This window comes from Crocodylus siamensis, chromosome 12 (genome assembly GCF_052110815.1).
Source record: "Crocodylus siamensis isolate JL-2025a chromosome 12, ASM5211081v1, whole genome shotgun sequence".
Taxonomy (NCBI): domain Eukaryota; kingdom Metazoa; phylum Chordata; order Crocodylia; family Crocodylidae; genus Crocodylus; species Crocodylus siamensis.
In genome coordinates this window covers 38,506,426-38,519,457 of record NC_143406.1, presented here as the reverse complement: position 1 = coordinate 38,519,457, position 13,032 = coordinate 38,506,426, and the positions used below count along the sequence as shown (strand labels likewise).

At 39.2% G+C, this 13,032-nt stretch overlaps 1 protein-coding gene across 2 annotated transcripts in view; it reads right to left on the bottom strand.

Annotated features, from left to right (window-relative positions):
- The window catches only part of LMTK2 (lemur tail kinase 2), a 68,431-nt gene that overhangs the window by 38,640 nt on the left and 16,759 nt on the right, over nucleotides 1-13,032 (bottom strand). Inside the window, exons 2-6 of one of the 2 annotated variants that reach the window (XM_090024050.1) lie at nucleotides 11,107-11,231; nucleotides 9,861-10,005; nucleotides 4,820-4,893; nucleotides 4,151-4,269; nucleotides 3,105-3,192 (exon numbers count right to left, since the gene is read on the bottom strand). In XM_090024050.1, the coding sequence (XP_089880176.1) occupies nucleotides 3,105-3,192; nucleotides 4,151-4,269; nucleotides 4,820-4,893; nucleotides 9,861-10,005; nucleotides 11,107-11,231 (551 nt within the window). Of the gene's footprint in view, nucleotides 1-3,104; nucleotides 3,193-4,150; nucleotides 4,270-4,819; nucleotides 4,894-9,860; nucleotides 10,006-11,106; nucleotides 11,232-13,032 lie in introns of those variants that run through there. The other variant, XM_090024051.1, reaches the window with a different exon arrangement.

Sequence of the window (13,032 nt, the reverse complement as noted above, 5' to 3'; positions counted from 1 at the left end):
GAAAGCTACTTCTTTTGCTGTCAAACTTAAAGACCCCAATTAAAGTAAAATGTATTTTGCTCTCCTAAGTAAAATCCTTTTCTGGATTACTCTGCAGGATCATGACAACTTCTGGCATTAACTGTTATATGTCAAATCAAATGAGTATGAAAATATAATTCTGCATGAAGACAAGTAGGGCAATCTTTACATTTGGAGACTGAGTAATTTTAAAGTAGCATTACATTATTTAGCTACTTGAAAATATGGCAGAAGTCATGGTTAAGTGATTAGATTTGTATCTATTAACATAAGAAATGTAAAATACTACTTTTTCCAAAGTTTTAAAGCTTGAGAGACAGGGCTATGTGAATGGAAACTACTGGATTTCAACACTTTGAAAAACTAAGCTACCTAAGTAGATTCTTAATATAAGGAACAAACTTCTCAAAATCCTGGCCCAACAAGATAATTTATTTTGATTAGGACTTAAAGAATCTCACTATGAAAAAGCTCAAATCATTTTCCTATAAAGTGAAAAGGTGACTGACAGAACCTCTCTCATTTAATTGAATACATTAAAACTTAAGCAGTGAAGCAGTGATTCACACTAGTCACTTGCATCTAAAGGTTAACTGATGTTTTCTATTAGAGAACTAAAAAGTTCACACTTGTATTCTAATCTAAACTACTTCAGTTTGACTATAAGCACACATGTGACCTGTACCACAAAGGAAAACTTTCAGGGAAATAAGTCTGTAATGACGACTGGTTAAAAAAATTAAAATAAATGAATAGATGAGTGAATAAAATAAATAATCTAAGAGGTTTCTTTCTGGAAGATTTTTTTTGCATCAGCTATGAGCTCACTTCAGTATTCAGAAATTCTGGAAACAAACTCTGCTTTAAGTAACCTTTCAAGGCAGTCCTTTAAAAGCTAATTGTATACCTAGTCTTTAAATTTATTCAGCTACGTATTTTTTCCAAATATTGTGTTATATAAAATAGAGCACCACCAACAGTTAAGATCACTTGACACTTTCAAATATAAACACCCTGTTTTCTGTTTTGTTTTTGCCAGATTTTAACCGAGAGCTAAATTTTTCCATCCTGAGGCATCTGCTTCAGGATGAAATTCTCTGGAAAATTTTAGCTTAAGCAATTCAGTCATCTCCAAAATCAGGTTTTAAGAAAAATGTTTTTTCCCCTGTGTTTAAAAGCATTTACTACTGTTTGGTTTTCTAGATCCACTACAGCAGAGGTGTCAAACTTCTGGTCCACGGAGCCATATGATCTGGTCTATGGGTCTCAAGACAAATCCCATGTAGTGCATGAGGCATGTGCTTCACACCAGCACCACACATGCTCCACGCAGCACAGGGGGTTGGGTCTGGGGCACTTACTGAATGTGACACCCATGCCAGATAGGCTGAGCACACTGGATCCAGGGCTGGGCTGGTTGGGTCACACTGGAGCCAGCACACAAGGCTGATCTGGCACAGTGCCACACACCGCAAACACCCTGTGCTGGCCCATAGGAGCACAGATGCAAAGTTGTTAAAGGGCAGTACCCTAGTACAAGTTATTTTTTGTAATCTTAAACAAAAACAACTATCTAGTGAACCAAATTATTACTCTGTGAAAAAATCTCATTTCACAGGTGTTCAACAATTGATTCCAGCAGCTAAATTCTTTGAAGCTGGACCATGAAGCACAGAAAATTTTGCAGTTCCTATGAAAGAAACAGATGGTACATACACCACCTTACCAGAGGCTGAGTATACACTACCAGAGCTTATAAGGGCTGAGCTGATATTTCATATAATTGCTGTTTCCAGTCCCTGTGGGCTCTTGTGGCACCAAATGCACAATATGATTCCTGTGGTCTCAATATTTCTACTGCTGTCCAGACAGTATGGAGGAAAAAGAGGGAATTAGAGAAAGGGAGATTTATAGGGTTGAAGACAGGATAGAAGCAGGAACAAAGGCCTTTAGAAGACAACAGTAGAATAGGGGAAGAAGCAAAGTGGACTACACAGAAGCTAGGGGAAGGTGAATAGAAGGATCTAACTATTAGAGAACTTGTCCATACAGACCCTAGATTAATCCCAGTGTTCCTGGTCCCAACATTTCTTTGCAGTCTAGCAAAAAGCTGTGAACCACCTGATGAAAAAGCCAAACATCTCCACCCGCTTCTAGTGGCACATCCACATAGAAGATAACAGCCTCTTACTGCTAACAGTTGCTTTAATTCCATAATGGAATTTCTAGAATAGGGTTCTGTTTATTTGTGCTTTCAACCATAATATTTCTAATAAAACTCTGTAAATAAAGCTTACTAGTTCTAATGACCTGCAAAAGTCAGGAAATACAAAATAAAAGTTGCCTGAACAACTTTAACGTGGCCCTGTCCAGCACATGCATTATGGCACTTTCTTTATTCCACAACAATGTATTCCCCGCAAGCCCTTACCACATTCCATATACAGAACTTTGTCATATACTAATAACTATTGTACAAAATGATAAATTATTTTCCTCTTCAGAAAGTCCCAAAGGGGGTAAATGTTAAAATTTCAGAAGTTATAATAAAAAATAAGTAAATAAAAATAGTTTGTGAACGTTTGTTCACCAGAGCGCCCCAAGGGATGACAAGGTCAAACAGTTATAAACTCCAGCAAGACTGTTTCAGGCTGGATATAAGGAAGAATTTCTTTACTGTATGAGCCCCCATGGTCTGGAACCTGCATAAGAGGTAGTTCAAGCACCTACATTGAACACCTTCAAGAGTAAATTGGATGTTTATCTTGCTGGGATCCTGTGACCCCAGCTGACTCCCTGCCCTTCCAGCAGGGGGCTGGACTTGATGTTCTTCCAAGGTCCCTTCCAGCCCTAATATCTATGAAATCTATGAAAAATCATTTTTCTGGGTTACTGTACTGTTTTCAGCAAAAGTTTCCTCTCTAAAAATACCTACATGAATATTTAAGACGTATTTCCAAAATAGATATATCATCTCACCAACCAAGTTAAAAATACAATTTTTAGTAAGTACACTAGCAAAAAATATTCTTTTCTGAATATAAGCTCTTAATTTTACTATTTTCACTATTAAGCCTACTTACCAAGTCACAGAACTCAAACACCAACAGATAAGGGACAGCATCTACACACTGCCCAATGCACTGGACAACATTTGGATGGTGAAGAATACTATAATAAAAAAACACCAAGTATTATTTTAAGTCAGGACAACTGCTACATATATCAATAGATAAGAACAGGGGGGCCAACCTCTAACATGTCAGAAGTGGCACATGCAACCTCTGTGTGGCAGGTGGCTGATTGGGGAGGGGACATGCATCATAAGAGCAGACAAGGCAGGGAGCACAAAGCAGAGCATCAGATCAAGCAAGAACAATACAGCAGGAAACAGAAAACAGAGCAGCAGATTGCACGAGGAAAGGGAATTTGGAGTGGTACTGGGAGAGGGCATGGAGCTAATTTACAATATCCTGAAAAGGTCTGCATATTTAAACACTATATATGGAATATTGCCTACAAATAATTTTATCACAATTCCCCAGCTCCTGGAAGCAAGTAATTACATGAAAATCTTAGCATTCAAGTTAGAAAGGTAAGTTCCTAGCCCTCCTAACCGGAGGAAAATTTGATAATGCAAGCCAAGCGTACTCAACAACAGCATCCAATATTCAAGCGCATATCATTCTTGTATACTGCTTTGAGAGTTTGGATGTCAACAGTGGACATTCTGAACATTTACAGCAGTATATGTTGTAAGATATGCTTCCTGCTTTCTCAGGACATAAAAAAAATCAGCACTGTCAATTATCTCTGTATTCCTGCCAGAAGTGCAAATACATTTTTGAGGCAACCTAGTTACAAAAACAAATGAAAAAAAAACCCCAACAAATGCCGTGGCAGGAGGGAGACTTGGGAGGACTGATTTAATTTTTGATCACTTAGTATTAGACTTAAAATGTGTATTATTTTTATTTCTCAAAGTTCCATGAATTAATTTAAGTTAAGTTATCATCCTGATAAAGGGGTAAATATTATAAAAGAGAAACAGCATAGTTTTCCACAGTTAAATATAGTCTTAATAACATACACTATAATTGCAAATACTCAGTTACGGGATGATACTTACTAGTAAGCCTCTCCATTTCTTAAAAACTGTTCTTGCTCCTTGGAACCCGCACTTGCCTTTAATTCCTTCACTATTACTCTTGCTACACTAGTTCCTGTGTAGATCTCCCCAAGTAGGACCTGGAAAAAAAGAAAAATGTTCTATAATAAAGAGCGAATCACACATAAAAATAAAAGCATCTCAATTACAACAAAGAAAAACAGGAACATGAGCATGTGACAAAATATGTTTTATGGATTTTTATTTTTTGGCAAAGAAATCAACACTTTCATAAATATGCTTCCACTGCTAAGAAATTAAGTATTCTGACTAGCAACATTAGTCTTCCATTATTTAAAAGTACATAAACTCTGTAAGATACAAAATTTGAGTTTCGATGCTTAATTTTTTTTTCAGAAGCTAAAATCGAACAATTTATGAGCTCTACTAAACTGAAGTTAGTGACTATTTAAGTGATAAGTTCTGTTAAACAGCACTGTAATTACATTAAAACAGTAATCAGATCTAACAAAGTGCAAGCCACAGCAATATAAATTTAATCTCAGTTGAAAATGTCCTTGTTGTGTTACTACTTTAAAACAGCATGATTTTACAGAACATGCAGGTCTTTACTTAATCAGAAATAAAATCCAAATTGCAGAACTACAATATTAAAGAAGATCTTTTCACCTTTCCAAACCAGCCATTTCCAATTTCTTGGATATAGTTTAGACTCTGTCGTGCAACTTGAGACTTTGATCCCTCTGTTATACACACAACAACAAAGAAAAACAAAACACAACACACATCAAGCCAGTCAAATGGCTAAAATTATCTATTGCAATTGAAAAAAATAATGCAAGATCTGACAATAATTTATTTTTAATCCTAACAACACCATCAATAATTACAGTATTTTACAGCAATGCAAAGCACACACATTCTGGTAAACATACACAATGGAAGTATTAAGTTAAACAAAGCAAACCTTGTAACAAAATAAAACAAAAAAAGGAAGTCCAGGAGGGCACTACTTTAGTTTAGACTTCTAAATAGACTGGATTAGACACTGCTCTTAAATCTGAAAAACCTGTTCATCATAATAATAATAATAAATGTTATGAATCACATGTAAACCTTTTTTTTAAAAACATATTCAAATACAGTGCAGATGAAAAGGTAACAACTAGCTGGATTTGCCTCTTCCTGCTTCCAGCACATACACTTATATTACAAAGTACAGTAAAATATATTTAAAAATTTAGGTGCACAGCCTATCACAGCAGATTCATGACTTCCACAAGCCCTGACTTTTTTTCTTTTTTTCTTTTTTTTTTTAAAAGAAAAATTTGACAGAGGACTTGGTGTCTGCAGTACAGAATGGTGGTCTATTCAGTTTTAAAAGGTATACTCACTAAGAATGGGGAAGGACACCTCAGGAGAGAATAATTAACTGCAAAATCTGTATTTCTAAAGATGTTTCCATTTTTTAAGGTTGGAAAAAAAAAAAAAAAAAAAAAAACACTTTTCATACCTGGAAATTTAACAGCTAGTGCTAGTCTCCCAATACTGGAGACATCACCAATGTATCTACTCCTAAGATTTCCCAGCTGCAGAAGAATATTGAATTAACTAGTCTTGTCAGTAAGGGTGCACCAATAAAGATTTTCTTGACTGATACCAACAGCTGATTATTAAGCAGCCGTATCACCCAATACCAATCCGATAATCAATTTACAGGAATGCAGTCGGGCAGTGTGGAGAGCAGTGCCCTGCAGGTCAGTCTGTGGAGGGACAGAGGCAGATCAAAACCCCCCCCGCAGTGAGGGAGGGAGTGGGGCAGAGGCTGAGGCTGGGGGCGCTGCTCAGCCAGGGCAGTGAATGGGACATGGGGCTGGGGAGGGTAGTGGGACACAGCCACGGCCAGTTTGTCCAACGGATCAGTGTCCTGGCACTTGAATTAAAGCTCATCAACGGAGCTTCAGTTCAAGCACTGCTGCCACCATTTAAGCGCTAGGACACTGTTAAACAGAGTGGAGCCAAGTGCACATCGCTGTGGGGCTGGGGATATCTGCTCTGCTGCCTTTGCCCCAGGAGCCCCATGCCAGCCACACATTCCCTGCCCACCCAGCAGAAGCAGGGGACAACTTGCAACCCCACTACTGTGGGGCAGGCAGGGAGCATGCAATTGGTGCAGGTCTCCGAGAAAAAGGCAACACAGCAGAGAACTCCATGAAGGGGAGGTCTGGGGAGCCTATAGCCACCCCAAAATTCAATTAGCACACACCTCTAGTAGCCACCCCTCCTAGCGCTGTCACTACCACCCACCTACCCCACGCAGCTGAGCCCACCCCACGCACAAATCTGAAGGGGCACATGCCCTCCCCATGCCTCCCCCAGGTGAGCGCAGAGCCTCTGTCCCCCCCAGCTCCCTATACGCCCTGGATGAGCCACGCCCTGCGGCACCATGCCACTCCCCACCCTGGGTCCGATTCACTATCCTGGCTGGGCTGCACATCCAGCCCCACTCCTTCCCTCACTGTAGGGGCCTCAATCTGCCCCACCCCGATGCCTCTTCCCTTTCACAGACTTACCTGCAGGACACTGCTCTCCATACTGCCCGCTGCATTCCGGGCCACGTGCACAAGTGCAGCTGCACGCATGCACACATCATCCAGGGGCCCCAGCTAGAAGGCATATTATATTTATTGGTGACAATATCAGCTACACTGGCCAAAAAAAAAGCCGATAGCCAATAGTGTTAATTTTCCTTCACTGGCACCAATATACTAGTGCACCTCTACTTGTCAGTTTTCACTTCTTTTCAAAATCCTGTTCTGCTGTTGAGAAAAAATAAAAGCAGCAATAACAGCACCCCTCAACCTGTGCAGCTGAAAGTTGTGGGGGGTTCTTTTCTTAAGTTATTTGAGAGATGTAGATCAGCGATTCTTAACCAAGGTGCATGAGATCTTTAATGTTGCATAGCTGTGGGGTGCTATGCAACATTAGCACTGTTAGGTTTGCAAACATGATTCGCCAGATAAATCCGGAGATTTCAAATAGAAATTCATAGATTTAGTCTTTCTAAGTTATTTGCAATGGAAAAACTATTCTATTGCTTTCTGGTAGACAAAAAGAGTGAAAACTAAGAGCTGACATTTTCCAAGAAGTGTCTTGGCTCTAAAAAATACTGAGAACCACTGATGGTAGAGCCATCTTTTGCTGTAGCCAGGAGGCTGGAGAGATTCCTTCTCTCTTACAAAAAAAAGACTGGGAGATGGCACATGAGGTTCAGGTGTATAACCATTATTTCAAGTATAAGGTTCTTGAGGTTGGAGTATAAACAGTGCAGGCAAGTATGACAGGCTAGGCTCACAAGTAAGATCCAGAGAAAACCCCAATAAAAGAATCCCCAGTTGGCCCCTCACTATGGTGGAGGTCTTCTTCAAACTCATTTTTGTGTCTATTAAATGTAGTCCTTTGACTACAAGGTCTTGGAAATATTTACCAGTCATCTACATGTGGAACACAGGAAGATGCATACAACCGATTCAAAAAGTGGAAGGGAATAAAAGATATACAATTTTGTGGGAAAGTAAGATTAAAGGCAGAGGAAAGAGAGCACAACATTAGGAAAGAGAGAACTGAAACTTTGTTTGGAAAAAAAATATATCACAAAAACACAGGAAAGAGCATTTAGAACATGCTGTCTTTTTTCCTACTACAAGAAATCAGAAGGGGAAGAAGAAATAACAGGTGGAATACAGCAAAGAAATAGGTCTCATTAAATGCTGTACAACAGATATTATTCATTGATAAATTAGTAAGTTGCACTAAATATGCTTAGTATTTTCTCTGCTTCTTGTTCACTCACTGTAGTAATATTTTTAAAGCTGTATTCTGGAAGTTATTAAATATAGCATACAGACAGCTACTTATCCTTTTAAGTTTTAACTTCTTAAAGTTGTGTGAATTTGTGAGGATGGCAGCATAAGAATTTCATGTTTCTTCCTAGACTTAACCTAGTCAGATCAGTAGTGAGTGGCTATCTTTTTCAAGCACTGGACCCCTTAACGCAGCTGCAGAAGCATGCTTGTTTGTACAGATGTGAAGGAAATTGACTGTCAGACTTCAGTACATCCCAGGAATTGCATCACCAGATCCTAACAAACTGAGATTGGGGAACCATTGATCCATTGCATAGATGGTTATCCCAGCCTTCCTTCAACAGGTAGATTCCAGACATGATACATTAGGACAGCTCCCATGGAACTGCTCTGATTCATCACGTCTCAGCTAAGAGATTCTCTAATCTGAGTCACAGTAAGATGAAATAATTATATCATGCGAAAAAGCCTTCAATACATGGAGATACCACATGAAAACAAATGGCCTTAATGACATACCACAACTTTTTTTTTCTTATGAAAACCTTCTTGTGCTCATGCAAGATAACCTGATGTTCCTAGTCAGTTTCTGAATCATTTCTACTCCACACAAAATGTGCAAGTATCTACTCTACTGTTGAACTGATGACCTGCAAAGTTGTATACAAGGCCTTTTTGATTGATTCATGTAAAAATATCTGAAATCACTAATATCTACAATTCACATTCAACTCCAAGATGGTCAACCATTTAAAAAGCACATTCTAGCCAACGTATTAAGTGCTTGGCAAAAGAAACCTGTCGTGATGTGGTCAAATACTCTATAACCACAGTATTTTAATAGAGTAACTGGTAACCTGAGTAAGACCATATTAATAAATAGCATAGGTATAAAATTGCACAGCAAACTGCATGTACAAATACAGGCACAGTGAAGTATAAGGGCCATTTACTCAGTGGTTTTCTTTCAAAAAAATAAATTACCAAGTTCTTTGGTTCTCCTATATGAACACTTGCATTTGATCAAACGTATGAGAGATTATTTTGTGTTCAGAGTTATATGCATATGAAATCAATAATTCCATATTATAGACTAAATACGCAATTTGTATAATATTTGAGATGTTTTAATTAAATTAAAGGTACTGACTTTCTTTTATAGTTTCTGCTTTCCAACGCATAGTTTAAAAAATAATTCTCATCCCATTGGGGCGGGGGGGGAAAAAAAAAAAATCAAGCTGATACCATCTCATATCAGTATTACATGTTTGTAGCAAGGGAAGTTTACAATGAGGATAACAATGTTGTAACAAACATGGTTTCAGCTCAAATTTCAGGCCCTAAAGTAATTCCCTAAGTGTGAGGCACGTTCTTCCATATAAAAATCAACAGCCAAAGTCCTATTAATTTCATTGGAAGAAGATATAGCTCCATGGGACAGAACAATTAAAACAAATGCTGTATCTGTCCGAATTACATCTAGCAGCATGCATTTATTTTTCCACTCATATTAGTAAAATATTTGCTATAGAGCATAATTTTCTGAATTATATAATTATGAAAGCACCTTTTTAAAACCCAGTGTTTCAGAAAATTTGGGGAAAGGAAGTAAGAATACATTTAATTTACTATCAAAAATAATTGTTCTAGTTTATAAAGTTGTGCTGCAATAAAGGCATCCCCCTTATTTACAAAGAAATAGTTGCATGCAGTTTAGATAAACAGAGGAGTAATATCCAAAGTATTCAGTTATATCTCCATTAAACAGTAATTTCATATACTAGAAAGCAACCTTAATAGCTCTGGTCATCTTTGGTTTCATATTCAAAGTAGTCTCCCATTACCTGGAAGAGGCTGAAACTGGGACGGAGCTGGTAAAACAATATTCGGAACGGAAAGAGTGAAAACTTCTGCAGGAGATTGAACAGATGGAGTATCTTCTGCTGGGGGCGTAAAATCAATTTCATCCTCAAAATTATCTTCAAATTCCTGCAAGGGGAAAGATACTTATATAAAACAAAATGCAAGGAATCTTACTTTCTAAACTAGAAGGCCAAAGTATTACTTCTACACTTTCAGAGCTAAACACAAACTTGACTACCTTAATCCAGGTGTCAAACACCTCATACCGTTTCCACTGTGGTATATTATAACTTAAGAAGTCTTTGTTTGTTTGGGTTTTTTAAGTTAAATTAATCTAATGTCTCTAAGAAAAAGAAAAATGTAAGATAAGGTACCGTGCGTTACTACTAAAATGCACTTCATTTAAAAAAAGACAGGCTTTCCGGAAAGGACCAGTATTTCCAAAAACAAACAGCAGCAATCACTCTATACTTTCCCATTCTTTACTTTTAATATAAGCTGTGTTACAAGGTTGAAGTATTTCTTGTTTGATGAGCAAAAATTACTTATCTTTCAATAAGATGCTGCCCTTGTAATAACATGATTGGGCTAAATTCTCAAAGTAGCTGAGTTTTGTTTGCAATGATAAAATGATTCCAAGCTTTCAGAAGTTAAAGTTAGTTGTATTTGAATACTTACCAAAATTTCTCCACTAGATAAAAGAGTAGCGCTATGGTTAACCTATATAACCTTCGAACTGCTTACTGATTTAAGCTACCTTAAATCCTGTTATTACTTAAAATACCAATTAAAGAAACCCCAAATGGGCAATATGGAAAACCCTCATTTTATCAACAATTTTGAAAAGTTAAATAAAAAGTAAGATTACTAGCAAAGATACTTTACTCTATTACGTTAAAATACCTTGCGAAAACATACACGCTGAATTAAGCTGACCCCAGCTGACTTTCCTGCCCTTTAGACAGGGGACTTCACCCAATAATCTTGCAAGATCCCTTCCAGCCCTAACAGCTGTGAAATCTATGAAGTTCTGTACTTATTCTCAGTCAGTGGTGCTCCCTAGCAGGTAAGTGTAGAAGCTGTTTGTTTCAGGAAAGAAAATACAGTGGTAAGAAAACTTTCTTAAACACTACCACCATGGAAAGATTCTCTGACTCACGTATGTGAGTTGCATGACAATGTAATGCACAAGATTATCTCTGAACCATTTTAAAATTCAGTGCTTACCTTGAAGTCTATCCCTGGATCTTTACAACAGGATACACAGTTCACAAGCAGTATTACCAGTACTACTAAAGTACATGCGGACAAAATCACAAAAGAGGAGGAAACTTCAGTTGCAACTGCTTCCCCTAGAAATTAATACAGGGGGCGTTAATCTTTTGAGCATTGTAAAGGTTTTCAAAAATACACATTGCCAACAACTATTTACTTTGTAAGACAGTTTGATCACTTTTGCTGATGATTCCTAGTCATGGCCAAATTATTAAGCTTCAGTTGGGGAAACAGAGGAGATGCTGGCAATTACTTTAAGACATTTACACAATGCTCACACATAAGAAGGGGCCAACATGATTAATTTCTACCAATGCTGGCAAATATATAACTGAAAAGTAGTGCACAGTCAGAACTGAAAACCTGTCCCAACAGCATCACAACAAAATTCTCATAAGCAATCCTTCCTACTTTCAGAGATTTAAAACAATTTTGACAATTACATAAGTAGATTCGCAATTCCTCTCCAGCAGAAATATTAATAAAAATATCTAAAAATACTGCCTGGAGTGGAGTTAGATTATCATTACTTGCAGAACCACAAATGTGCATGGTATTTTACCAAATAAAATAATTAATTCCTTGCCAGAAGAGCTCAGTTAAAATGAGAACAAGTTAGGATGCCAACACAATAACCAGGAGTGGGAATGGAAGCAGACGTGTGTGCGGTTAGCTGGGAGACCAAAGCATACATCTTAAAAATGAGAGTTTCTAGTTTTTTTTAGTTAAATACAAACATAGATATTACATACTTACTCAAACTAGTTTACAAGACTCATTAAGGAGTAACCTTGTGAATGTACCACCAAGTCTGCAGCAAAGCAAAGGATAGCAGTAATGCTGAAAATGACTAAGGAGCAGGAAAAACTAAATGCAGGAGTCAGCAGCCTACAGCACTGATTTGATTTGTTGATTTGGATCACTGTCCTGATTCAATCTGGCCACATCCAAATCTGAAGATTTGATGCCAATTCGGAGAACAGACACAGCTTTAAATGTTTTTTCTATATACCTTAAGGTTCCAGGCATGGCTCATGAACGCTGCAACAGAAGTCCGCTGGAAGTACTTCCAGTCCACTTCCAGGTCCGCCAACAAGTGCATAGGGACCTCCCCTGCCCCACACCCCTCCAGCTCAGCAATCGGCAACAGAGGGACCCTAGGTGGCCCCCCCAAGACCCAGGAGGCACCAGTTACCGAGCTGGAGGCGGGGGTGCCCCATATGTTCCCTGGCAGACCCAGAAGTGATTCTGGTCCACTTCCAGATGTGCACTGAGGACCACCCCCGCGCCATGAATGTGTCCTTCCCCTGCCATGCAAGTATGGGGGCTGCATGCATGTGGCGGGGAGCACCAGCAATAGCGACTGCCCAGCAACAGGGGCTGCATGCCTCACCACAATGTGCAGCACTGGCTGGAGCTGTGCCCCACCAGGCACTAGCACCTGTGCGAGGCACAAACGCCCTGAGCACCCCTACCTGCTGCTGCTGCACTGCCACCACCTGCGGAGGATGCACACTATGGGAGGAGTGTGGGAGGGGCCCCAGACCCCTCCACGCTCTCTCACACCCACACACCAAAGCTCCACACTGCCATCACCTCCCTGGGCATGGGCTCCACAATGCCACTCCAACCCAGCTGCAGCTTCGCCCCCACCCCCCAGCACTTCCCTACCTGCTGCCGAGAGTGAGCAGGACACTGGGGAAGATGAGCAAGTCCCTGGCGGTGGCAGCCCCACCTGGATGCACCCTTCTGCCCACAAGGGTGGGAGCAACATGCAATAGGGTATGTTTGGGGCATATGTACACATGGGCACCAAGGACTGGATGAAAGGGCCTGGTAGGATAGAACCAGACTGTAGGCCATATTTTTGCCCACCCT